This window comes from Nannobrachium achirus (assembly GCF_963921795.1).
Source record: "Nannobrachium achirus genome assembly, chromosome: 14".
Classification (NCBI taxonomy): Eukaryota; Metazoa; Chordata; class Actinopteri; order Myctophiformes; family Myctophidae; genus Nannobrachium; species Nannobrachium achirus.
In genome coordinates, this window is record NC_137821.1 from 46,316,045 (window position 1) to 46,341,739 (window position 25,695).

The 25,695-nt window shown below is 45.0% G+C and overlaps 1 protein-coding gene across 1 annotated transcript in view; it reads right to left on the minus strand.

Moving 5' to 3' along the window:
• Positions 1 to 2,441: 2,441 nt before the first annotated feature.
• LOC308298512 (tumor necrosis factor ligand superfamily member 10-like) overlaps positions 2,442 to 25,695 on the minus strand; it is a gene marked incomplete at its 3' end in the record, with an annotated part of 114,095 nt that continues 90,841 nt past the window's right edge. Inside the window, exons 3-7 of the mRNA XM_080742138.1 lie at positions 12,672 to 12,708; positions 12,396 to 12,503; positions 5,742 to 5,905; positions 3,633 to 3,743; positions 2,442 to 2,627 (exon numbers count right to left, since the gene is read on the minus strand). Of these exons, the coding sequence (XP_080598264.1) occupies positions 2,442 to 2,627; positions 3,633 to 3,743; positions 5,742 to 5,905; positions 12,396 to 12,503; positions 12,672 to 12,708 (606 nt within the window). The remainder of the gene's footprint in view (positions 2,628 to 3,632; positions 3,744 to 5,741; positions 5,906 to 12,395; positions 12,504 to 12,671; positions 12,709 to 25,695) is intronic.

The window sequence follows — 25,695 nt, forward strand, 5'->3', positions numbered from 1 at the left end:
GCCCCCCCTGGGAGCTGTACTTGCACTGGGGCTGTGCGTGCGCATGGTTTCTGTCTCCGAAGAACGGATGTACGTCTCATGGCTCTCGTAACCGAATCTGGTTCGTATTTCCCTAAGTGTCACCTCCATCCTATTCGCTCAGTGAATATTTTGGCTGCTAGGTAATGGGGGGGAGTGGGGCTGGGTTTATGTTCCTAATATAGAACATACCGGCGCTGTCGGGGTGGAAACCTTGTATGTTCAAAACTGTTCGTTTTGTATTCGTCATTTAAAAAGATATTTAAAATAGTGAAAATAGCCGATCTACAAGCACACAACGCCTCGCGCCGCGAGGCGTTGTGTGCTTGTAGATGGCTATTTTCACTTGTTTTGTGCGACAGTCTTGTATGATGAAGCAGGGCTTTGCGTTACGAAAGAACGTACAAATTTGAAACGTTGACAGTGACAGTGAAGACAGTGACGATATCGTCGGTGTCGGGCAAAAAAACTTGTATCTCCAACGTTTCGTGGACATTTCATGTTTCCCTTTTCGCAAACGTAACGCCCTAATTTATATTTTGTCGTATGACAGTGCATGTCACAAGAAAAGTAGTGACACGAATAGCCGATCTCATAACATGTCGCATTATGCAACAGATTTTTTTAAAGTTTGAAAAAGTTCACCCAAACCCAAAGTAGGGACGTCTGTCTGTGGGATTCATAAATATTTGACCAATGAAAAGTATCAGCGAGATCTTTAAACATTTAAACATTAAACATTTCCTGAAAAAGTTACATGTTTTGGACATGACAGCATCGATACGTCTTAGTTTCGGGCATGCGGGAGAGCATAGGTTGCGTGCGGTACAACAGTTGTACAGTATGTATGTGCGTGTGTGCCTGTGTGTGTGTGTGTGTGTGTGTGTGTGAGTGCACTGTGCGTGTGTGAGGAGTGGGGGAGTGAGAGAGTTGTGCCCTGGCGTGTGTTTAAGTTTCTGTACAAGATATCCCGTATCTCATTCGGTGTCCTGTATTTCATTTCAGCGTTCCTTTTAAAGAAGAAGAAGAGAACAGAATGCAGTCTCGCAGGTCCCGTGTGACGAAGGGAGACAACATGAGAAGATACAATTATTTTTTTTCCTTTTTTTTACGATTGAAGGAAAGGCGGGGATACGAAGCGCTGTTAACTTAAAGAGACACACAGGGGCCGCATACCTCCCCGCGGCCTGCGTCCGTCTCTCCGTTCTCTTCAGTTTTTCTCTCCCCTCTCGCCTCCATCTTGTCCGTTCTCGTCGGCGTTTACAAGTCCTCGTCTTTAAGGCACTCCTCGTTCTCTCTCGTACTCTTTCTCTCCTTTGTTTAAGAAAACCCCAAATCCTTTATGCTCTCTGCATTCGTATATGTCCACACGGTCAGAATTAAAGTGTCCCAACGCAGAGAGAAAAAAAAAGAGAAAGAGATCCATCCGATCCGCATCGTGCGTGGATAATACATAGTCCTCATCAGCATCCTCGGAGTGGTATTACATCCAGTCAAGATAATAATATACAAATTAATACAAAAATCACCACAGTTCATTGTCAGTTTGTGTCGCACGATCATCCTCAGTCCTTTATGTACAGTTCTCCCCATGATGACACTTGTAAAAACAAAAGAAAGAAATAAAAAATAAAAAGGTATATTCCACACGGTTTTCGCTTTGGTTTGATCTATTTTTGCTACCATTCCATCACTCCTTCCTTTATACATCTTTGATGTAAAAAAGGTTCGGGGTTGACATTGTCTATACATTCTGTGGTCTTAAGAATCCAATCCTAATATAGGGTCCAATCCCAACCAAACTGCCGTCCCGTACGCGAAAAACACACAGAGAGACACGTTGTACATGTTTGGGAACGGTCCTCGAAGGAAGACTGTGACTGGGAGTGGCAGGGCGGGCAAATGACTCGAGAGACCGTCCTGTGAGCAGGGGCAGGTCCCGGGTTCGATTCCCGCCAGCGTCTACTTTGTGGTGGAAACTTTATAGCGAGACACTTGAGCTCAAGAAGGGATGCCATTCTCTTTTTGTGGATAACCCTTTTTAGCTGCTTTGCTAGTAACCCTGCTAGTAATAAAACATTAAAAAACTGTTATAAATACATTGCTTTTTTTTTTGGTATGACTGTAAATGTCTCTCTGTATGTCTTGATCTCAACAAACGATCAGCTTTTAGTGGCGTAAGCTAAGGATCTCGCTCTCTTCCTCCGTCCTTCCCTTATTTCTCCCTCTAGTAGTCCCAACCGTCCGTCCACGCCGAGATCCCAGATCCGAAGATTCTAACACCGAAGGAATCCACGCCAACGTCCCGCGACATCATCGTTCCAACAGACCCTTTTTCCTAAATCAACGGCTCTATACCCAACGATCCTTCCCTAAACATCCTTCAACCCCTCCGTCCGTCCACCCTGTCCGTCCGTCTCCTTTCAGAGGTCCAGGCGGAAGGCGCCGAAGTAGCTGGAGGAGTCGTCTGCGTTGACCATGGTGGGGGAGGAGACGGAGACGAACAGCTCGTCGCCGGCTCGCAGCTCGAACAGGCCTCCCTGGTAGACGGAGTGCAGGGCGTACTCTGCGTCCGGAGCCCAGCACTTGGTGCCCACGCCCTTCAGGAGCTGCCCGGGAGACACAGCCAACAACACAGGGGAAGGCATTAATATCTAAGCTATTGACTATTAGTGCAGGGGTCGCTACATATTCATTGTATAAAATTGTGTTGCAGCTTAAACTTTGTCATAGATTCAATACATAGATTAAAAGCACTATCATTGTGTAGTGATGTGTTGGATTCACGTTAATGTGTATTTTCAGACATTTAACCACATTTTAACCCTTCAATAAATACTTTTCCCCCCTACACCAAACCTCTTTGCAGAAAATAAACAACGTGTCAACTTGTCTCCGATCTGCAATTTTCAAAAACTTTGCACGGCACCATTCTGTGACGTAGTATTAGGCTGGCTCTATTAGCTCAATGGTAAAATGTCAGCACTTGCGCTGGAAAAATCCAGGGTAGAGGAGGAAAGTGACATAGTGCAGCTTTGATTTAAAAAAGTAGTTAACTAGAATAATTGCTAAGAAAAGAATGGACATGTGCAGCCATGATGTTCCTCTACCTCAGTGGTCCTTGAGGAGGTTCCCCTAATGGAGAGTTGGTAACCAAAGGGACCCTAATAGATCTTTAAATCTTGAGTAAAATGTTTAATTTTACACTCTGAAGAGTTACATTATCGTTAAACATCTGCATTATTTCATTTACAAGAATTATTATAGAATAATGGTTATTTTGATCAACGACAACAAAATATTAAACGTTTTGGTCTTAGAGGCTAAATCTCATCAAATTGTGGTGCGCGGCTCAAATGCTGAATAAATAAAGGGACCTTTATAGGGTGTGCCAAATGTAGTTCTAAGAGCGGCCATTTCTTGGGTAAACACAGCCTTACACAGGTGTTCTGATTAGACTATAGCATTAGTTCTATGCAATCAAACAATTGAAACACCTGTGTTTTGACCCAAGAAATGGCCGCTAAGGACTACAATGACGTAGCCGCTGGCACACACTATATGAAAAACTGATCTAAAACTAAGAAAAGAATGGACATGTTCCTCCAGTCTACCTGTATGGGGCTGGGGTAGGAGGTCTTCTTGTAGACACACTGCACCAGCTGGTGGCTCACACTGCGCTGGTCTCCCTCACTGGCTGCTGGCGACGGATAGCGGAAATACACCTGTAACACAGCACAGAGTAATGAGGAGGGGTCCAGGTTTAAACCAACGAGGGGCACAAAGATATTAGAAACACCTGGTCCTTTCTTTCCAGACGAAACGCTTGTGATCTTTTATTGAGTTCACCTGGGCCTGGCCTGGCAGTCGCACCGAGCCAACAGTAATATTTATATTTCAAATACGAGACGGGTATTAGGAGAGCAGAAAAAAGGGTGCATGCAGTGGCGTCAGTTCAGAAAAAGCTAAGGTATGGCAACATGACTGGTGAGGCGTCAGTTCAGAAAAAGCTAAGGTATGGCAACATGACTGGTGATTTGCACGCGCGCGTGCAAGACACCAGTCATGTTGCCATACCTTAGCAACAGGCATGATATATTTTTTTTAAGAAGTACATTCTATTTTTTTCCCCAAAGATTTATATGGTTTCTTGGGCTGGATATGGCAGCCTGGAACAGTTGTTGAAGTGTGGCTGAACCTGGCGTAAACGTGCCACAATTAACAATAATGCATTGCACCTGTGCAGCTGACCTGCAGAACCTGGGAATATACTATGCTGTCAAGATGGGGAGAATAAAAGTGTGGAGAATATAATTATAATACCTTGTTAAATCTTGCATTTGTAGTTATTTTACTGTAATTTAACAACATAACCAGCACAGATAGACAAAGAGACATTCATGGATTTATATTTAAAAGTAACTTTTATTTCCCCCCCTGGACCCAGGGTATGCAGCTGCATACCGCTGCCATACCCAAATGACGCCCCTGGGTGCACGACCACATAGGAGGGGGAAGGCCCAGAACGGGGAACGCTACCGTGGGATTGGAGCCAGGGTCAGCCAGGCTCCATCGTGGATGCAGAAGGATGCAGAGGTTTTTATCCACCGTACTTCGATGCATCTCCGTATAATCCGGGATACCGGTCGGTCTGGTGGGCCGAGCCAACGGTAATATTTATGTTTCAAATATGAGCCGGGTATTAGGAAAGCATGAAAAGTAGGTGACCACATGTAGAGGGAAGGCCCCAGGATGAGAAAGAATGCTCCGGAGGGATTTCTTTTATCCAGGGGGGGGCCAGGTTACATGTGGATGCAGAGATAAAACCACTGCTTAAACGCTTCTCTGTGTAATCTCACAGAAGTTTAATTCTACCTATGAGGGTGGATTCTGCTTTTCTTTCTGTCTTTTTTCATTTCTTTTTATCCCACGATTTTGTACCCCATTTTTCACCCAGTGCCAATTGCCCAAGCTGTAATCCTGGGCTCTGCTCTCCCTCTGCCAACCTGGGGAGAGCCCCAAACCGAGCTCATGCAATTCTTATCACCTGACAGGGGGGAACTTCCCCGGTTGGATGTAGCGTGTGTAAGGAACACTTTATTCCAACCAGTTCCTTTCCCCTCCATCAGGCGCCCCGGCTGGCCAGGGGAGGCATTATAGAGACCAGGATTAGTTGCATGTTTTTTGTGAGGGTACCTAGCCTAGGTGACACGCGGAGAACATACAAACTCCACACAGAAAGGCCCTTTCGCCACCCCACCTAGGCTGATGACGCGGAGGAGAGAACACACCCCCAGCGCCCACAGCGGGAATCGAACCCAAGACCTTCTAGCTGTGAGGCGACAGCACTACACCGACTGCTCCACCATGCCCCCCTGCCAATGCTTTTCAATGGGAAAGGAGTGCTTTTCTTTTTTGGAAATCCGCGAATGGCAACAAACAGCACTCTTCCCATTGAAAAGCATTGGCAGAATCTACGTTTGGTGTGACTTCACCCTAAAGCAGTAAACTGACAGATATAATATAAGGTTTGGCTAGAGAGCAGTTTTCTGTAAACTAGTGTTGCATAGCACTAAACTAGAGCCTCTTCCTTATCAAAACAACACCATTGTGAAGCCCTTCTGCATTGTTAGACAACCTAAAAGCTAATAGCAAAGACATTAATGAAAAAAAAAAAGTTTTCTTTTCAGATTTCGGGAGAGGAAAAAAAACAAATAACACACCTGTGAGTACAGGTAGTACCGCCCATCCTGAGGCACCCGCAGCTTCCCATTGGACAAGGACATGTTGTGCAGGTGAGCTCCAAAGCTCTGATTGGCCCACGAGCGGACCACGTGGCGACACGATTGGTGGAGACCTGGTGTTGGAATCGGGTACGGAGGAAAACCTGAAAGGGGGAGAGAGAGAAAGACGTGGGTGAGTGAGAGCTAGAGAGAGAGAGAGAGAGAGAAAGAGAGAGAGAGACCAAAGACAGACAGACAGACAAACAGAGACAGACAGACACATACGTACAGTACATAGATAACTGAGGTTGTTGAATATGTAGTAGTAAGACACCTCAGGGCAACAAGAGGTCGCGCCATGTCCTGGCCGTCTGGCAGTGATGTATATCGGACCAGTTACCCATATATGGAGACCCCCCCATATATGGAGATCCATGTACTGTATATGGAGATATGCTGTAAGACCCCAAACATGCTTACTCAGTAATTCGTAATATGAAAATCCTATGACGTCTATCACATCTGACATCATACATACAATCCCTTGTATGTATGAACCAGGCTGTCTTCCTCCTTATCCATATATGGGAATTCCCATATGAAGTCCTGATGTCACATGTGATGTCACAGTGATGTGTCAGGGGAACCACAGTGTCAGGCGTTATAGACAGACAGACAGACAGACAGACAGACAGACAGAGATATGGTCAAGCTGTGACCGTTCACATACTAAACATCGTTCACAACCAGTCTGCTAGTTTTCAAAGGCCTTTCGTATTCAGAAAAGAAACATTCTACAAACTGTTTCTCTGTGTCTCTCTCTCCCTCTTTCTCTCTCCATCTTTCTCTCTGTCTGACTTGCCCGCCCGCCCGCCCGCCCGCCCACACACACACACACACACACACACACACACACACACACACACACACACACACACACACACACACACACACACACACACACACACACACACACACACACACACACACACACACACACACACACACACACACACACACGTTTGGACAGAGTTCCGTTATATAAAACTGTAATCTCCGAACGTCTTAGCACGTCCAGGCAGAGAGCACCACTCTACTATTGAGATGTAAAAGCTCTATGCGCGCTAGCGCAGCGCGCGGCCGTGTGACGTGATGTCAGACCTGTGGTATTTTATATAGGGCTGCATTAGTGCATAACTAACGGGGCTCTGGTGTATGTCCCGGCAGGGTCTCTCCCTCACCACCATTAGATTCTCTGTCTTTCCTCACGGTCCGTCCGCCTCTGTCAACATCCATCAGCTAGCACGCCACGCAAAGACCGCTAGCCCAGATGAGGCCCTTGATAATGCACATGCAAACAGACGCACGCACACACTCGCGCACAGTGATTTCTTTTACTTTTTTTACTTTATCAATATCCTATTGTGGAAATAGTCTGTTGACAAGTACAGTCAAAGTACAGTCACAAGTTTCGGTATTAAGAATGTACTTGAGTAAAAGTACAAAAGTATTGGCATCCAAATGTACTTAAAGTATCAAAAGTACTAGTGTTATGCAGAAGGTCCCATTTACCACAAGTTTTTAAATGTATTAAAAATCCTTTGAACATATCGATTGATTGATTGAGTATTGTATTAGACAAAAGTGGAGAATAGTCAACACATTAAAAGAATGTAGTACAGTACAAGTACAGTTAAACACCCTGCCTAAAAGGAACATCCCAAATAAGTATTTTTACAGTCTTTTTTTTTTACGTCGGAAGTCCTAGGTATTCAACTCATGGATATAACAAATAACAAAAAACAGATCTACAAGCTAAGCGATGTGTTGTGAGCATGTAGATCGTCTATTTGCAAATTGCCAAAGTATATACAGTATATAGTTGATAAGCGGTTTTGTAATAAAAAAAATAAAAATCTACAAAGTAACTAGTACCGGTAACTGAAGTTTACAAATGATTGGACACAGTGAAAGTATAATATTTGCCTCTGAGATGTAGACTTGGTAACATTACATCACTGCACGCATGTAAGCGCGCGCACACACACACACACACACACACACACAAAATACATTTTATAGTATACCGACGGAGCCCAGAACTTGAAACCCTAACCTTTTAAAAAACGATAGTCTTTCCGATCCTCGCGGGGACATTCAGTATGGATGAACTGACGGTTCTAAGTCATTCCCACAAGTCATGTCCATCTTTCTTCCCAGTCCGAGAGACCAGAATGGGGCTCTTATGCTCATGTCAATGTTTTATAGTTTTATGTGAAAGCATTCTGTGTGAGTTTTTCCATTTGTATTTTCCAAGTTGAACGAACCGAGAGTGCGCTGACCACAAAGCGTCGTAAACACACACACATATAGTAAAAACGTGTAACGGGGACATTCCACTGGCTCCATGTTCGATCCACAACTTGTGAACGTAAACACCAGCGTCCATCACACAACTGAACGACTCTGAACTGCCCAAACACGAAAACCACCACGCCATTGTAAAAGCAAAGCTACAAAACTACAGTGTTTAGCCTGAACGTAAATTACACATTACACATTCGCAAAAAAGACACTTTCTAAAAGCATTCGGCTGATTTTATCCCCCAAAACACACCCAATACCTCAGAATTTAATCCGTGGACAAGAATGTGACACCATTGCATTTTACTCTAATCTTAGTTAAGCTCTAAATTGCGAATGTACTGTACATGTACATGTCCATAAAACATGTTTTTCACACATTCCAAAAGACTAGCTTAGGGTCCTAAGCTCCCCGCCCAACCACTTACTGATCCAGTCTAAAAAGGCCTTAATGGATGGACACAACACTGTCATAAAACAAAAACGTTTTCAGACATATCTGAAGAATGCCATCCATCAATGCCTCGCTGTAGATATGTAATTATGGAGCGAGAGAGAGGGAGAGAGAGAGAGAGAGAGAGAGAGAGAGAGAGAGAGAGAGAGAGAGAGAGAGGGGGGGGGGGGGTGGGGGGGGGAGGAAGCGAGCATCTGGCACATACACGGTCAGGTGCGCTTTGACCTTGGATGTCTAATCTAAAAGTTTCATTCTAAACTTAATATGAAACAGAATAGCTTCTAATAATAATCTTTATCCCACGATTTTGTAACCCATTTTTCACCCGGTGTGAATTATCTAATGTAATCCTGGGCGCTATACACTCCCTCTGCCAACCTGGGAAGACAACGGACTGACCTCATGCTTCCTTCTATGCACGAGGAGCCCAAGTCGCTTCTTTTCACCTGACAGGGGGGAGTTGTCCCCGGTTGGACGTAGTGCGTGGAGAAAGGCCCTTTTGCCAACACCATCTAGGGTATGGGCAGTGGGCACTGATGAAGCGGAGGAGAGAACATACCCCCAGTGCCCACAGCGTCCCCGGCAGGAATCGAACCCAGGACCTTATATCTAGAGACGACAGCACTACTGACTGTGCCACCGTGCCCCTAATAATAAACTTTAATAATAATACTCTTTATTGTCCCGAAGGGATATTTGTCTTCACAAGGCTGTTTAAAAACAACACATGACCATATAACACCTACACAACATGTCACAAAGACAGAAAACCATCCTAGCGACGGGGGCGAGGCGGTTTGTTTAGTGCAGCGAATTTGGGCTAGGGTGGGCAGACTGGGCACGCGCCCGGGGGCCTCAGGGTAGGGGGGCCGCAAAAAAAAAAAAAAAAAATCAAAAAAAATTATTTTTTTTTACCCCAAAAAATGTAATAGGCATGATCGCAATCGCGAAATTCCATGTTTAACCCCCATACCAACCCCATCTTTCAAACATGGCAGCCATGTTTGTTTACATTTCAAGAAAACATAATGGCTGCTAGCTCATGAATGCCTGAACGGATTTCCATTTGGATTTTTTTGTTTGAAAGCTGTGAACAGTGTGCACACACATGGTGCATGATCTAGGCATGGGCGTGCATGATCCGTGCACTATGAATTACATGGAAGTCTATGGAGAGGGAGGCGGTGTGGAACTTGGAAGCCATTTTGAAAAGACCCTGAATGTTGATGACATAATGATGACATTTTAAAGTATTGCAATCCAAATAAAGTGATATTTGTGTTTAGTTACAGTACATATTGTTTTATTATGGTAATAACATTGAGAGCTTCTGCTCTGCTGGCCACACTGCATGTAGCTGCTCTGAAAGCTTAGTGCAGTCTAAAGCCCGCCCACTCTATGTATCCGGTACTTTCCACACACATAGGCAACACACATGCACGCAAACTCCAATTCTGTATCCGCTTTAGACCCTTCCAATGAGCCAATGCACAGTCAGATTATGCACGGGCCGGTCCGGAGGTGAGGTCACGGTGGTCAGGTGGACCGGAGGTGGAATTTTTGCGCGTGCACGAGGGCCTCTTTATTTCCCCTTGCCCAGGGGCCTCATGTCATATAAATCCGGGCCTGGCAGCGATGGCTGATAGGGGACAAAACTCCTGCTAAAACGAACCGTGTGCCACTTCAGGGTTCTGTACCTTCGCCCCGATGGCATGAGGTGGAAGTAGCGATACAGGGGATGATCAGTGTCATTTGTTGCGACCATCGGTCGCAGTTTACTATCAGAACCAGCACAGTTTGTCCGTAGACGGACGCCGGACGGGTAACGTCTGACACTGTGGTTCCCTGACCGATGTCATGGGAACCAAATCCCTTTTATTGCCATATATGGAGATCCCTGTGATGCCTGGGGAACCAAAATCCCTTTTATGCCCATATATGGAGATAAGGAGATCCCTGTGATGCCTGGGGAACCAAATCCCTTTTATGCCCATACATGGAGATATGGAGATCCCTGTGATGCCAGGGGAACCAAATCACTTTCATGCCCATATATGGAGATCCCTGTAATGCCAGGGGAACCAAATCACTTTCATGCCCATATATGGAGATCCCTGTAATGCCAGGGGAACCAAATCCCTTTGGCCTGATGGCCAAGACATGGCGCAACCTCGCCCTTTAGGGCGGGTTCGCTTGTCGCCCTGAGGTGTCTTACTGGTCATTGAAAGTGCTAAGCGTGTGATGGCCTTATCGTTCATATCAGCCAGTGTGGGTGTGGGAATTCCAATGATCTTGGAAGCACGGGTGATACTGTAAAGTTTGTTTCTGGCATGGGACTAGCTAACCGTTAATGTTTATGATATCGGCAGCACATTTTATGACTTTCACGAGTTTGACATAGCGACGGGGCTTAATGAAAAACAACAACCCACCACAGGATCACTGGCTTTTATTTCATTTCGTATCGCCATTTCATAATGAACGCCATTAACCCATTTAGGCCTAAAATTAGTGGATGTTTTAACTATTAAAACATAGCAGATATACAAGCTCACAGCGCGGCAACGAGTATATACAAGCTCACAGCGCGGCACCGAGTGCCGCGCTGCGAGCTTGTAGATCTGCTATTTTTGCCAAAGTTGTGAAATTGTGTGCAAATCTTTGAATATATGCATTTTTAAAGAGAACGTTTCAAATTTTGCTTCTGGGGGGTCCCTGGAACTAGATATTTTGAGATGGGGGTCCGTGGCCAAATAAATATCAGTTTGGGGGTCCTTCACATGAAAAAGTTTGAGAACCACTGACATAGTAGTCTCTCAAGAACAGACTAACTGAGCACCAGTTAAGTGAAAAGGACCTTTTCTTTGACAATGGCTGGCCAGATTACTGACATAGAAACATAGGTTTTTCAAAAAATCTTAGAAGGATTCAAAAGACACGTATAGAATCGGGTCAAAATTCGAATTCTCACAATTTTTCAAAAATAGCAGATCTACAAGCTCGCAGCACGCTGTGAGCTTGTATATCTGCTATTTTTCAATAGTTGAAGCATAAAATAATGATACACAATATGTGTACCCGTTCTAAATGGGTTAAAATGCTATCTAGCGACGTAGCTCTCCAAAATAGAGGGGTGTAATATTGTTTTCCAGTCAGATGTGGCCGTCGTAAATCAGACTTTGGAGCGCAGTGGAAGCTGCTGACGGCACACAAATCATCAACGCAAAACATCCACATACTTGGGAGTCTCTTGAGCCGACAGGAGATTCCGTTAGCGCCTGCACAGCGCTTTTACGGACGGTGCATTACTGTCGTTTTAGAAGCCAAAGAAGCTCAAATGTCTTTGTCCGTGGCCCAAGACATGTAATTTTTAGGGTCCATTGACATGGAAAAGGTTTGAGAACCACTGATATAGAAGAAGGATTTAGAAGACAATTATAGAATCGGGTCAAAATATTCAAAGACTTTCACAAATTTTGACAGTTTTTCCATAGTTAAAGCATAAAATAATGGTTAAAGTGGTTAAAATCTAATGGCCTTAATGGGATGGATAATTGTAATTTAGATTTGCAATTTAGAGCTTCACTAAGATTAGAGTAAAACGCAATGGTGTCACATTCTTGTCCCCAGCTTAGATTCTGAGGTATTGGGTGTGTTTGGGCAATAAAATTATATCAGCCGAATGCTTTTGGAGTATACAGATAAACAAGCGCACACACACGCACGCGCGCACGCGCACACACACACACACACACACACACGCACACGCACACGCACACGCACACGCACACGCACACGCGCACACACACACACACACACACACACACAGCTCTCACCTTGAGCGCTGGTGTCTCGGAGGGTCAAGTGGGCTGATGGCCTCTGGGGCAGCGAGGTCATGACCTTTGACCCTGTGCTGTTGAAGGTGCGAGGCATCGTTCTGGCCTCTGGGAGAGAGAGAGAGAGAGAGAGAGAGAGAGAGAGAGAGAGAGAGAGAGTTAGTATTACAAGGTCATAGAGTAGCATCATTTGACGTGTGTGTGTGTGTGTGTGTGTGTGTGTGTGTGTGTGTGTGTGTGTGTGTGTGTGTGTGTGTGTGTGTGTTTATTACTCACCGATGAAGGTTTGCTTGGAGATAATGTTCTCTGTAACCTGAAAGTAGAGGAAAACACTTGAGTTAGTCTTCGTACGATCGTCATCATTACAGTGTTATTATCACAATCTTTCGTTATCATCCTCATTATCATTATTATCGTCATCATGGTGGTTGTCTTTGCTTCTCAGACTTTTCACTCTTTCCTCCTCTACTAGATCTATCCAACCCTTCTTCTCTTCTTCTTGAAGTCTGCCATTGATGCAGTGACATGTCTCTCCTCTCTCTGTTCCATCAGTGCCATGATGACACACGGTACACTCAACCCATCATTCATTCTCTCACTCCATCGAACCCACACCTTCTGTAGTCCAAGTTGCGAGGGACACATGGTAAATGGTGCATTTATACAGCGCCTTTATCCAAGGCGCCTTACAATGATTGTGCATTACATTCACCCATTCACACACCGATGGCGTAGGAAACCATGCAAGGCACCAACCTGCTCATCAGGAGCAACTAGGGGTTCATCAGTGTCTTGCTCAAGGACACTTCAACACTGACTCTGGGGAGCCCGGGATCGAACTGGGAACCTTTCTGGTTCCCCAAGCGTCCGCTCATACCTCCTGAGCCACTGCTGCAATATGCATTCACTCTCACTAATTCTTTCCCTCCCTCTCCCTCTCCCTTTCTCTCTCTCTCTCTCTCTTTCTCACACACACAGTAACAGACACATCACAGGCCTACCCTGTGTCTGTGTCCATCTCCTTGTTCACTCTCACTCCCTAATTCACCCACCCACCCACCCACCCACCAATCTCCGTCTGCTCAGACCTGTCTGCCCTGCGTTTCTGCTTCTCATCAGAGCAGCTCTATCTTTTCATCATTCCTTCCTCCTCTCCATCACACCCCCCCCCCCCCCCATCAACCCCCCCCTGCCCCCCAAGTAAAAAACATCACAAAAGAGGCAGTGTTTTGATGGTTCGGGTTTAACCGATTAACCCATTTAGGCCTAGAATTAGAAGGATTCAAAAGACACTTATAGAATCGGGTCAAAATTCTAATGTTCACGACTTTTCAAAAATAGCAGATCTACGAGCTCGCAGCGCGGCACTCGTTGCCGCGCTGTGAGCTTGTATATCTGCTATTTTTCAATAGTTAAAGCATAAAATAATGATACACAAAATGTGTACCCGTTCTGAATGGGTTAAACCCTATCAGCTATATCTTTGTCCACTTCTTATCCCTAAACCTCTTTGCCTTTATTTACTTTGCCATTTTTCCTTTTAGATTTTTTACATAAAAGCTTTTTGCTGATTAGATACTTTTTCTTCTAGATTGATATTTCTATGCATTTGATGTTTTTGTATTGACATATTACTGTACCGTGCTTACTGTATTGATGTATTACCTTGCCTATTGTATTGATGTATTACAGTACCTGATGTATAGCCGATCTACATCGACACGCTGTGTGTGGAGTTCTCAAATTCTGCCCGAACCCGATCATAGCCAAACCGGACCCGACATTTAGGGTAGGGTAGGGCCTAAAATCTATGCTAATTAGTCGGGCCGGGTAGGGCATCGGGCTCAATGAATAAATATATATATATTTTTAATTATTTTATTACTTTTAATCTGTGATATAGTTCTCAAATTCTTCCCAAACCCGACCATACCCGACGCTTTCGGCCCGGGTAGGCCCTAAAATGTATGTAGTCGGGCCGGGTGGGGCCTCGGGCCGGCTCAGTTAGGGCCCAGTTAGGGCCGGGCCTTCATTTTCAGGCCCGTTGAGAACTCTACTGTGAACTAGATCAGATTTAGAGGTTTATGGATATGGGGTAAAGGCAAGGACGGAAATAGGGCCTTATATATTTAGTCGCATTAATAACGGAAAAATGGCCGGTCTTCTGGAAGCTTCAGTCTGATAATCAGTCTAGCTATTTGCGCCTCTTTTGAACAAATAAATAAATATGAGACTTGGGGGGATTCCGCGGAGAAGAAGCCCAAAATAGGGACGTCGGGGTTAAAACAAGCATGTGGCTTGTCAAGGAGGAGGAACAGAATCCAGACATCTTGTTCAGTAGAAGGCTGATCTCATGGCTGGAGGGCCTGCTAGCTAAAGCCTCAGAATAGTCTTCTTATTATAGAATGATCTCATGTGTGAAGGAATTTGGGGAGATTTGGGGGGTGGGGAGACTTTTTCTTTTAGAAGCGCTGATCAAGGGAACACTGATACTTCTTAACTAAAACACATCGACTATCGTTCAGTGTGTAAACCGATATATCGTCACTGTCGGGCAGAAACCTTGTATCTCCAAGTTTCAAATGTGTATGTTTTCTTTTTTTTGTAAATTAAAGCCCTATTTCAGGGGTCTTCAACGTTTTTCAGGCCAAGGACCCCTTAGTTGAGGGAGAGATGAAGCAGGGACCCCCACAACCTGTTCATAGATTCTATATAGTTTCATTGTTTGACAGCACGATCATCAGTGTATTTTGGATTCATGTTAATGTGTGTTTTCAGATATTTAACCACTTGAACCATCAATACTTAATAAACTTGACCTTTCACTCTGTACTTAGTCTGCTCTTTTTCCACTCTACACCAAAGCTCTTTGCCTAGATCTGCTATGTTTGGCTTAAGTTCTCAGAATATGGACTCTAGGGTTCAAGCTGTTTTCACTAGTTTGGGTCCCAGGCAAACGTCTAATATCTCTTTTGGGTCACAAGCTATAACGTTTGGGAACCACTGGCCTAGAGTAGGCTATATGGGTCTACATGTGTGCCGTTACACGCACGTCTTTCTTCGTGTCTTTTTGGTACTTATTATTATTGCCATTTTTATTCTTTTGAGTGCAATTGTTTGAGTGATTTGTAACGTCAAGTGTTAATGGAATATAAAAGCTCAAAGTTCTCTCTCTCTTCCCTTCCCTTCCACTCCTCTCTCTCCCTCCCTCTCTCCCTCTCTCTCTCTTGTATATAATATTATACAGTATACGGTTCTTTCTGCTTGACTTCATGTACAGCTGTATCAGTTATGTTGTCATTGGCAACGTTCCCCCTGCGCTCCATCACACAACACTCAGCGCAAACCTGAAAATTCGCCGCGATCACTCATGGGTTCAGCGCTTGCGCGCGCCGCGCGCGTGTGTGTGTGTGTGTGTGAGCGAGTCAAGTGTGTGCTCCCATATAGGTACAGTACATGTGGAGAATTAAGGGGTGGATTGGCAGAGGTAACATGTATCTGTGTGTGTCTGTGTGTCTGTGTGTGTGTGTGCGTACGTACTATACAGGGCCTCCCGTGTGTATACGCTATAGGCACTTAGGTCTTAGGGGGAACCCAGTGGAGTGAGGGAGTGTGTGTGTGTGCTGCAGAGCGAGCAGCGCTACGCTGCCTTGGCCTCACGTACTGCACCACTTGTGCTTTGAGTAGATTACACACACACGCATACATGCATTACATCCCCCCACCCCCCAGACACACACACACACACACACACACACACACACACACACACATGCGCGCGCACACACACACACACACACACACACACACACACACACACCCCTAGTCTCAGACAAAGGGGAGAAAATTGCCAACAGATTTCCTCCCCTGCATGTGGCTGTAATTGAGAAAGTGAAGTCAAGAAAATGCTCGGGGAGGTTTTGTGCGAGACGAGCGGGCGGTGCGGGCAGGCGAGCGCCCCCCCCGTGTGTGTGTGTGCGCGTGTGCATGTGTGTGTGTGTGTGTGTGCGCGCGTGTGTGCATGCCAGCGTGAATTCTACACCCCCGGAATCGCCTTGTTTTCAATACCGAGGTTTGCGGAGGGGAAAGCTGACCCCTTCTTTAAGGCCCTTGAAAGCCCGCTGGGGAATGCGCCTCGTGAGAGACGGTAGTGAAACGGCGCACCAGGAATACGCACACTATTTATGTTTTTACAAGGAGCTCCAGCCTGGCCCCCTCCGATACGTGTGAGGTCACGCGTATAGGTTTACTGTAGTACGCGCGGGGTCGGAGGTTCACGGCTCCAACTGTTGGGGACTTAATTGGTTCTCCGCCTCAATATTAAAGCTGGTTTCCTATTTGACAGGGGTCAGCAGGGGTGGAACAAGCGCTCGGATAAGAATACTCTGTTACAAGTAAAAGTGTTCAGCGAAAAGGGCCTTTCTGTGAGGAGTTTGCATGTTCTCCCTGTGTCTCCTAGGGTAGGTACCCTCACAAAAAAATCAAACCTCGGTTCGAAGTGAAGCGGTGAATTTTTATTCTATGTGTAGCTTTGAAATCAGTGTTCCAGATCTATACATTCTGTGTTCTAGATCTATACTTTCTATGTGCTTTAGTTCTATACTTTTATGAATTCTGAATGAATGAATGATTTTGTCTGGAGGGCCAAATTGTCATGTGAAGCTTGACCAATCCTCAATACTGCATGCACAGGACATGCACGGGACATGTACGGGACAGACATTCTCACTCCTTGAGAATCTATGGGAATCCTCAAAAAAACAGGTACGGGACAGACAAAGCCACTCCTTGGAAGCGGCTTTCACCGCTTCAAAAACAAAAGCAGTAATCCTGGTCTCTATACTGCATCCCCCTGGCCAGCCGGGGTGCCTGATGCAGCGGAAAGGAACTGGTTGGAATAAACGTGTTCCTATCATGCGCTACGTCCAACCGGGGAAACTCCCCACTGTCAGGTGAAAAGAAGCAACTTGGACTCCTCATGCATAGAAGGAAGCATGAGGTCAGTCCGTTGCCCTCCCCAGGTTGACAGAGGGAGTGTAGCGCCCAGGATTACATTAGATAATTGACACCGGGTGAAAAATGGGTTACAAAATCATGGGATACAACATAAAATAAGTCTGACTTGAGTTAAAAGCACAAAAGTTATGGCACCAAAATATACTTTATTTTAAGCAGTCATGCAGAATGGCTCGTTTCACAGTTCTTTCCAAAACGCTTCAGCATTTCTCCAAAACAGTTGTGATGTGACATGTTGTGAGCTTTTAGTGAGCTAAGTAGGCTACCCGCGACGCGCTGTCATGCAGGCTGGCATTGCAGCATAGGGTGCCCGGACCACCACACCGGTGGCCTGGGCCAACACAGTGAAGTTTGAAAAAAAGGGTCTCAAATGGAGGACGATGGACTAATGCATGTTGAAGTAGGGGTCTTTGAAATAAAATAAAACAAATGTTGAGAATCATTGGAGTAGAATAAAACATACTACCACTGCCAGGTAGTTAAGTGTGTTCACCTGATACCCTTCCTAAAGTCTAAATCAGCCCCTGATTAGAGACAGAGCCGGGTTCCAAACAATCTCACGCAGCTGTTTTATGGTGCGATAAACCCTTGATTAAAGGCAAATGCAGGCGACGTTTGTTAACTTCCTGGTTGTTCAAATCGAGGGCCTCTCAATCTTCATTGTGACCTTTAATTTAAAGGCGATCCGATGGCGATGACGTCACCGGCGAGCCACGACTGCCAGGCAGCAAGGAATTAGAGCTCGATGCAGACTAATGCCGCATCGTTTATACTCCCACATACGACGGCGCCCCGCACCCCCAGAATGTCCGATCTTCAAGCTCACAAACCATCACGGTAGCGGCACGTTGTGAGCTTGTATCTCGGCTATTATTTTTTGCCACGGGACACAGTTTTACGACTAGGCACAAATCAGGCCTAATGAGAACAACGTGTACGGAGTAAAACTATACCAGACACGACCTTTTGAATGGCAAGGTTCCTTCCACCTAATTGTTTGGTCACAAATTAGCAGGCTAATTCATATAATGGACTTGTAAAAACATGGTTCCGCGAGTGTCTGAAGAAAAGAACATGTGTACTTAAAGTGGACAGAACGTGTAAAATCGAAAATGTGGAAAAGATTTATGTCGGTTTTCCCCCCCTCAATCTATAGGATGGAAATGGAAACAAACCATGGCTTTGTGTTTGCGTGCACAACGGGACATTCTTCCGAGTGGGAAATTAGCTCGCAGCAAGGCATAAAAAAGAAGCACACTCTCATTGCTTTCAGCAGACAAAAGCACTAGCAACCCCAAAAACATGTAAAGCGCTCTATGCTGATAATTGGCGTGTAACGCGGGCAAGGACCGGATTGGAACGGAAGCTTGTCGGACTGTTGTAATCCCTGCTCCGTCTCGGAAACTCCGGTCACAGCTCGTAACCGTGACGACAGTGGCCAACGCCAGGGGTTAACGAGGCAGAGCTCTCCGCCTGGGAATGGGAAAGTCCCTTCTAAGGAGGGTATGAACAGTTATTCAAACTAATAGATACTGCAGCTCAGGATTAACCATTGATTGCAATGCTATTGAGTTCAGTTTGGCGGTGTGATTCTGCTACCTGTGATACTGCAGATTATCTGTGCAGGCATGACACAAGAGTCTGAGATCACAAAACCCCAGAGAAGCAGTGCCTAAAGGTACATCTTACAACTTTGAAAAGATTTCTGGACAGATTTGGAAAGATTTCTAAAAGACTACCCTCTCACACTATAAGATAATGATGATTTTTAAAAGATTTCAGTTGTTAGATATGAGATGCCTCTACAGATTTTGTAAAGACTGGTTCAAGATGTCCTTTTATTTGCTGAAATAGGCCTAGTATAGCCATGTGTTCCTATTCCTCTGACTAGCTCCAGAATCATTCATTAACAACATGCAACTAAATGCCACAGGGAGGAGGCCAGGTGAGGCTGAGTGAGTTCACCTCCTGCCTTCTGTGCCAACCTGAACTGATTTGGAGAAAACATTGATTTACTTTGAAGTGGACATTTTCAAAAACACTGAAACTTGCTGATATACAAACTCACAACGTGTAATGCAATGAGAGGCTGTAGATCAATCAGATTTGAATTGATTTAGTCTAATATTAAAAATCGAATAAAATTGTTTAGTGAAAATTCACTGCTACAGTATGTGGAAAAAAAGATGAGGCGATTATTAATCGTAAATGTAATCAATAGAATAATCGCTGAAAAACGAATCAATAGTCACATCCCTAGTGACTAGGCTCCTCAAGCTGTCGGACAACTGAAGCCCAAACTGCTCCCTGGTGTACAACAGGTATAAGGTCAACCTTACTGGAAACTTGTGTTGCTAAATCGGTATCGATTGAATTGACCATCAATATAGTGCACTACACAGTAGAGAGTCAAACCACGGACATTGCAGGAATGCAGACAGTATACAACAACCACCTGAGACACCAGGCATGTCCGGACATAATCCTGTCCATTTCATTGTACGTGTGGCTAAAGAAAGGATTCTGAGGCAAGTCCAGACATAATCCTGTCCATGTAATTGTACTTGTGGCTAAAAAGGAAGGATTCTGATTCGATGTGACGTGATGGCCCGAGACAAAAAATGATCTCCGCCGCTCGCTTATCGTATCACCATGCTTCTGTCTTTCATTATCCACGACGTTTCTCATCGTATTGATCTCACTCATACCACCAGGGACGTGGCTCCCCCTTTTAATAGAGAGGTCGAACCGCGGATGATTTCATCTGTCAGCGTCGACTACAGAGCAAACGAGAGCTCGTATCTCAATTCTCGAACGCCGAACCACGGCCAAAAGACTGGTAATTAATATGCGTGGGATAAAACAGAAGTAATCAATTCCAATGCAAACAAGCGTTCTCCTCCTCCTCCTTACTGGAAGGACCTTGATACAGGCCCCGTTTATCCCAGATCTGTCCCTTCTCTAGGATGTTTTTTTCTCCCTGACAAAGAAACAGGGTTTAAGTTATTTCCCCAGAGACCAAGCGGCTGCAGCTCAGATCCTCGGTGATGGATTATGACCTCACAGCCGCCCAGGGTGTCCGCCTGTCAGTAGTGTGGTCCCCCGGGGGCAGGGACGTGCTGGCCATTGGGAAAAGCGGGACAACTCCCGAACGGCCGGTTCATTCCCGGCCAGCCATTAGGAAAAAATGAAAAATAAAATGTCAGCCTTCATTCCATTTTGGGCGCTGGGCGGCCAACAAAGTAAATTGTCACTGTCGGGCAGAAACCTCGTATCTCCAAGTTTCAAATTTGTAAATTGTTTCGCAAAGCAAAGCCCTGCTTCATCATACAAGGCCGTCGCACAAAAGTAGTGAAAACAGCACATCTACAAGCACACAACAGAGGCGTTGTGTGCTTGTAGATCGGCTGTTTTCACCAGTTTAAATCATTTTTAAAATGATAAATACAAAACAAACGGTTTTGGACATACAAGGTTTCCACCCGACAACGACAAAATATAACTCATATAATTGGCCCACTGGCTTGTCACTTGTCATGATCTGAAATGGCAAATATTTGAGTAGCAGCAGCAGCAGCGCTATAGAGAGATCTCTCTCTATAGCGCGCAATGAGGGCCTCTCCAACTCTTTTTCCCGGGCTGAATCAGGGGCCCAGCATGTCCCTGCCCCCGGGGGTCCCCAGGGTGTCCGCCTGTCTGCCAGTAGCGTGGTCCCCCAGGGGTTCACATTATCCAATCACACGTCTCAGAGAGTTCAAGGCAAAACCAGGAATCTTGGACACTGACTTTCTCTCACATCGACGACTAGGCCGGCGGTTCTCAAGCTTTTTCATGTCAAGGGAACCCCCGAATTGACACTTATTAGCCCGCAGACCCCCATTTGATAATACAGTATATGACAGGGACCCCCACGAGAGAAGAAGATTTTTACAGCTCTATAGCAGTGATTCTCTGCCATTTTAATTTCAAGGACCCCCAGTTTGACATGCATTAGGCTACGGAGACCCATTTAATCAATGTTAATTTAACTCTAACAGGTCTACAAATCTACAATCTCACAACACGTCACGATGCGACGCGTTGTGAGCTTGTAGATCGTCTATTTCCACTATCGATGTTCTTTTTTTTGTATAAAATGGTCAAATATGTCAGTAAGTTCTTTGTATATTTAAGTATGTATATTAAGTATGTCAAAGCCTACAAGCCAAACAGAAATGTAATTGTCAACGACAAATACACAATTAAATTGTTAATCGCAATTATTTGAGTGACAATAAATCGTCGTGTAAAATGTCATAATCGTGACAGCCCTACCCATAGGGGTCCATTTGGTTCCTAACTATCAAATAACTGGGGACCCCCCTGGTACTCCCTCAAGGACCCCTGGGGCTCCCCACTTTGAGAAGCAATGGAAAAGGCTATATCAGAATGACTCAGCGGGTTATAAACTCAAACGGCCATAAGCGACGCCGAGCAGAAGCCAGAGGAGCCTAAAACACACATGGATGGACAGAGACAAAGAGAATGAGTTACGACTTCAGTTACAGGAACCCGTCTCTCTATAGGGAACTTCCTGGTCCGCGGCGGGGCCACCTGGAAGAGATTATGTCAGAAAGGTCAGGGCCGCGCGCTGCTTTGAGTCGCGCGCTACCGAAATAGTTCCCCTCAAACGGGCCGGAACCAAACGACGGAGACATGGCATAGTTAACATGTCAGGGATATAAAAACGGCAGCGTTTTTCAGAGGGAGGGAGAGGAACTAAGTGGACATTTTGGTTTCCTGTTTCTCCTTGACATTTAGTTTTATTTTATTTGTTTGTTTGTTGGTTTCATATTTCGTTTTTATGTTGACGTTTTGGAGTTTTGTGTTTCAGCGCCCGTTTCAGCTGGTGATTTAGTGTTTAGCTGCCTAAGCTGGTACCTGACCGTACAGAGGCACATACGAAAGCCCCTTTTCGACTGCAGCTTTAGCACCACACTAAACGACACTACACCGCACCACACCTCACCGCATAAAAACATCTACATTTTCCATTGCACAAAAGTACCCTTATCGGTAAGAAACAAATTGAACTTTTTAACTATGAATATAATACAATACCGGTATATTGAATATAAATGTGTATATAATAGGGCTGGGATGCGATTAAAAATGTTAATCTAATTAATTACAGGCTCTGTGATTAATTAATCGCAATTAATCGCATTTTAATCGCACATCGATATTTGACCTGAGAAGCATTTTTTTCAAGTAAAACACATTTTGTTGTATGAGTGAATCAACAAGTGAGTTTTTTAAATCTAAATTTCGCATCCACTGGGCCAAGCAAAGCGCTCTGATCGGCTACTTCTCCCTTTGCGTTTGTTGTTTCTTCTTGGTTGGTGCATCGCTATGAACGGTATATGCCCGAAACTGAAGGTTCTGTGGTGCAAAAACTAAGTGCGATTAAAATGCGTTAATTTTTTTAATCGCGTTAATTTTCTGTAATTAATTAATCGCAATTAATCAGTTAAAGTCCCAGCCTTAGTATATAACTATCCTAATTATAATACACTATAATGGATTTGAACTGTGTATTGCGTCCGTAGGTCGCAGTTTACTGTCAGAACCGGCACATCTTGTCCGTATCCGTCCGTAGAATATAATCTATTATCATGTGTTATAACTATATCCTGGTGGTCTAAATGAAAAGTTAGTGAGCGATCAGTCATTAGTGTTTGGCCCCGTTTGGCCTAGCTCAGACCTACTCTGGATTGGATACTTTTTAGTACCACGTTTAGTACCACTTTCACACCACTCTACCCAGGTCCTAGTGGAAAACCAGGCACAAGTGGGCGGTGTGGAGTGGTGTGGTGTGGTGTTGAGCCATGTCACTGGAAAGGGGCCTATAGTGGTGTATCAATTTAAGTCCATCGACGGCGGCAGTGGCTCTGGGGTACAATGGCCATTTGGCAACCGGAAGGTTCCCAGTTCGATCCCGGGCTCACCCAGAGTTAGTGTCGAAGTGTCCTTGAGCAAGACGCTGAACCCCTAATTGCTCCCGATGAGCAGGTCGCTGCCTTGCATGGTTTCCTCCGCCATCGGGGTGTGGATGTAATGCACAACCTCTGTAGGGCGCTTTGGATAAAGGCACTGAACCACTTGCCATTGAAACAGTGAGGGTAGGGCTGTCACGATTATGATATTTTACATGGCGATTCAATTTCACTCAAATAATTGCGATTAACGATTTAATTGTGTTTTTGTCGTTGACAATTACATTTCTGTTTGGCTTTTAGGCTTTGAAGTTGCACATGGTAGATAATCACATAACCTAAATATACCGGTACAAAGAAATTACTGACATATTTGACAACTTCATACTTAAAAAAGAACATTGATAGTGGAAATAGCCGATCTACACGCTCACAACGCGTCGCAATGCGACGCGTTGTGAGCTTGTAGATCTGCTATTTCCACTTTTTTTTTTACTTCCAAAAAAATATATGAACAGTTTTCAACATGGAAACGGTTGTGACGATTATGAAAAATAATCGCGATTATGTCAAATAATCGCGATTATGTCAAATAATTGCGATTAGACGATTATGTAATAATTGTGACACCCCTAAGTGAGGGGGGGGGGGAAAGCATCCATGTTCACCATCTTACCACTACGTCAAAGTAAACATTAGGCTTGTCTAAGACAATACGTGTGAACTAGCACTAGACAAATAGCCCTGCTGCTACCGCGTTAGCTTTACCCTGGGGGGCTCCCAGATGGTCCCATGTGTGTCTGTGACACTCTGTTTGCTGTTGCTCGGAAGTACATCATGTTTATGAGGTCCTGGGGCTGACGCTTAAAGAGTTTAAACGTCTTCAGCACATGGCCGGACGGCCGCGAAAGACTAGAACTCGACCAACACACGTCACAGAGTGATGGGGATGTCAGTAAATCAGTCCATGGCCTGTGATGTGACACACTTCAAACGTTCAGCTGTCGATCGCAAGCCCTTTTGGTGTGAGTGTCTGTCTGTGTTCGAGGGAAAGGATTCCCAAACTTTTGCCTTTTAAGGCCGCGACCCCCCAAAAGAATCATATTGAACTGGGGACCCCCCGTCCTGACAAGCCCTTGAATCGTATAGCCATTACCATTTAGTTTGAGTCGGTTCCACAGATGAATATTGTGAAAATAGCCGAACTACAAGCCCACAGCGCCTTGCACTGCGAGGCGTTGTGAGCTTGTAGATACTATTTTCACAATGTTTGACTCATTATTCTGTACTATTTGACGCGCTGAGTTCAAATATGATTATTTTGGGGGGGTCACGGTGTGCGTGCGTGCGTGTGTGTGCATGTGTGTGCGCGAGAGAGAGAGATTATGGAGTGGAGTCTCACACGCAGACTGTGACACAACAACACTCAACTTCTTTGTCTTCCTATACGTATGTGTGTTTGCTTGCGCGTGCAACGTGCGTGCAAGTGTGTGTGCTGTTTTTGTTTGTGTTTTTTTCGAAGGGTCAGGGGTCGAGGGGAGTCTGTGACACGGCAACTCTTAATGTGTGTGTGTGTGTGTGTGTGTGTGTGTGTGTGTGTGTGTGTGTGTGTGTGTGTGTGTGTGTGTGTGTGTGTGTGTGTGTGCGCGCGCGCGCGCGCATGTTGGTGCATCAATTAGCCTCACTGGGCAGACAGTGACAATCTAAGAGTAAAACCTTTCCAGCTGCTACAACAACAAATAAACCCCAAGCTGTCACTCAGAGACAGAGACAGAGAGAGAGAGAGAGAGACAGAGAGAGAGAGACAGACAGAGAGAGAGAGAGCGAGAGAGAGAGAGAGAGAGAGAGACAGACAGAGAGAGAGAGAGCGAGAGAGAGAGAGAGAGAGAGAGAGAGGAGAGAGAGAGAAACAGACAGTCGGTAGAAAGACAGATGTAAGAAAAAAGAGAGAGATGACAAACAAAGGAACGACAAAGAATGTTCAAAGCTACAATGGCCACATTTCGCTGCACACGCGCACACACACACACTGCGCGCACACACACACACACACACACACACACACACACACACACACACACACACACACACACACACACACACACACACACACACACACACACACACACACACACACACAACAGCAGAAATGTTGTTGGAACGCTAAAATGAAACAATGTTATAGCGAGGCAGATAAAGTGCATATTACAGGTGAATCGTTCACTTGCGGATACAAGCACCAAAATTGGCACACATACTCCTTAGGCATTGCTCTTTTCAGAAAACCATCTGGCCAAAAAAAAATCAAG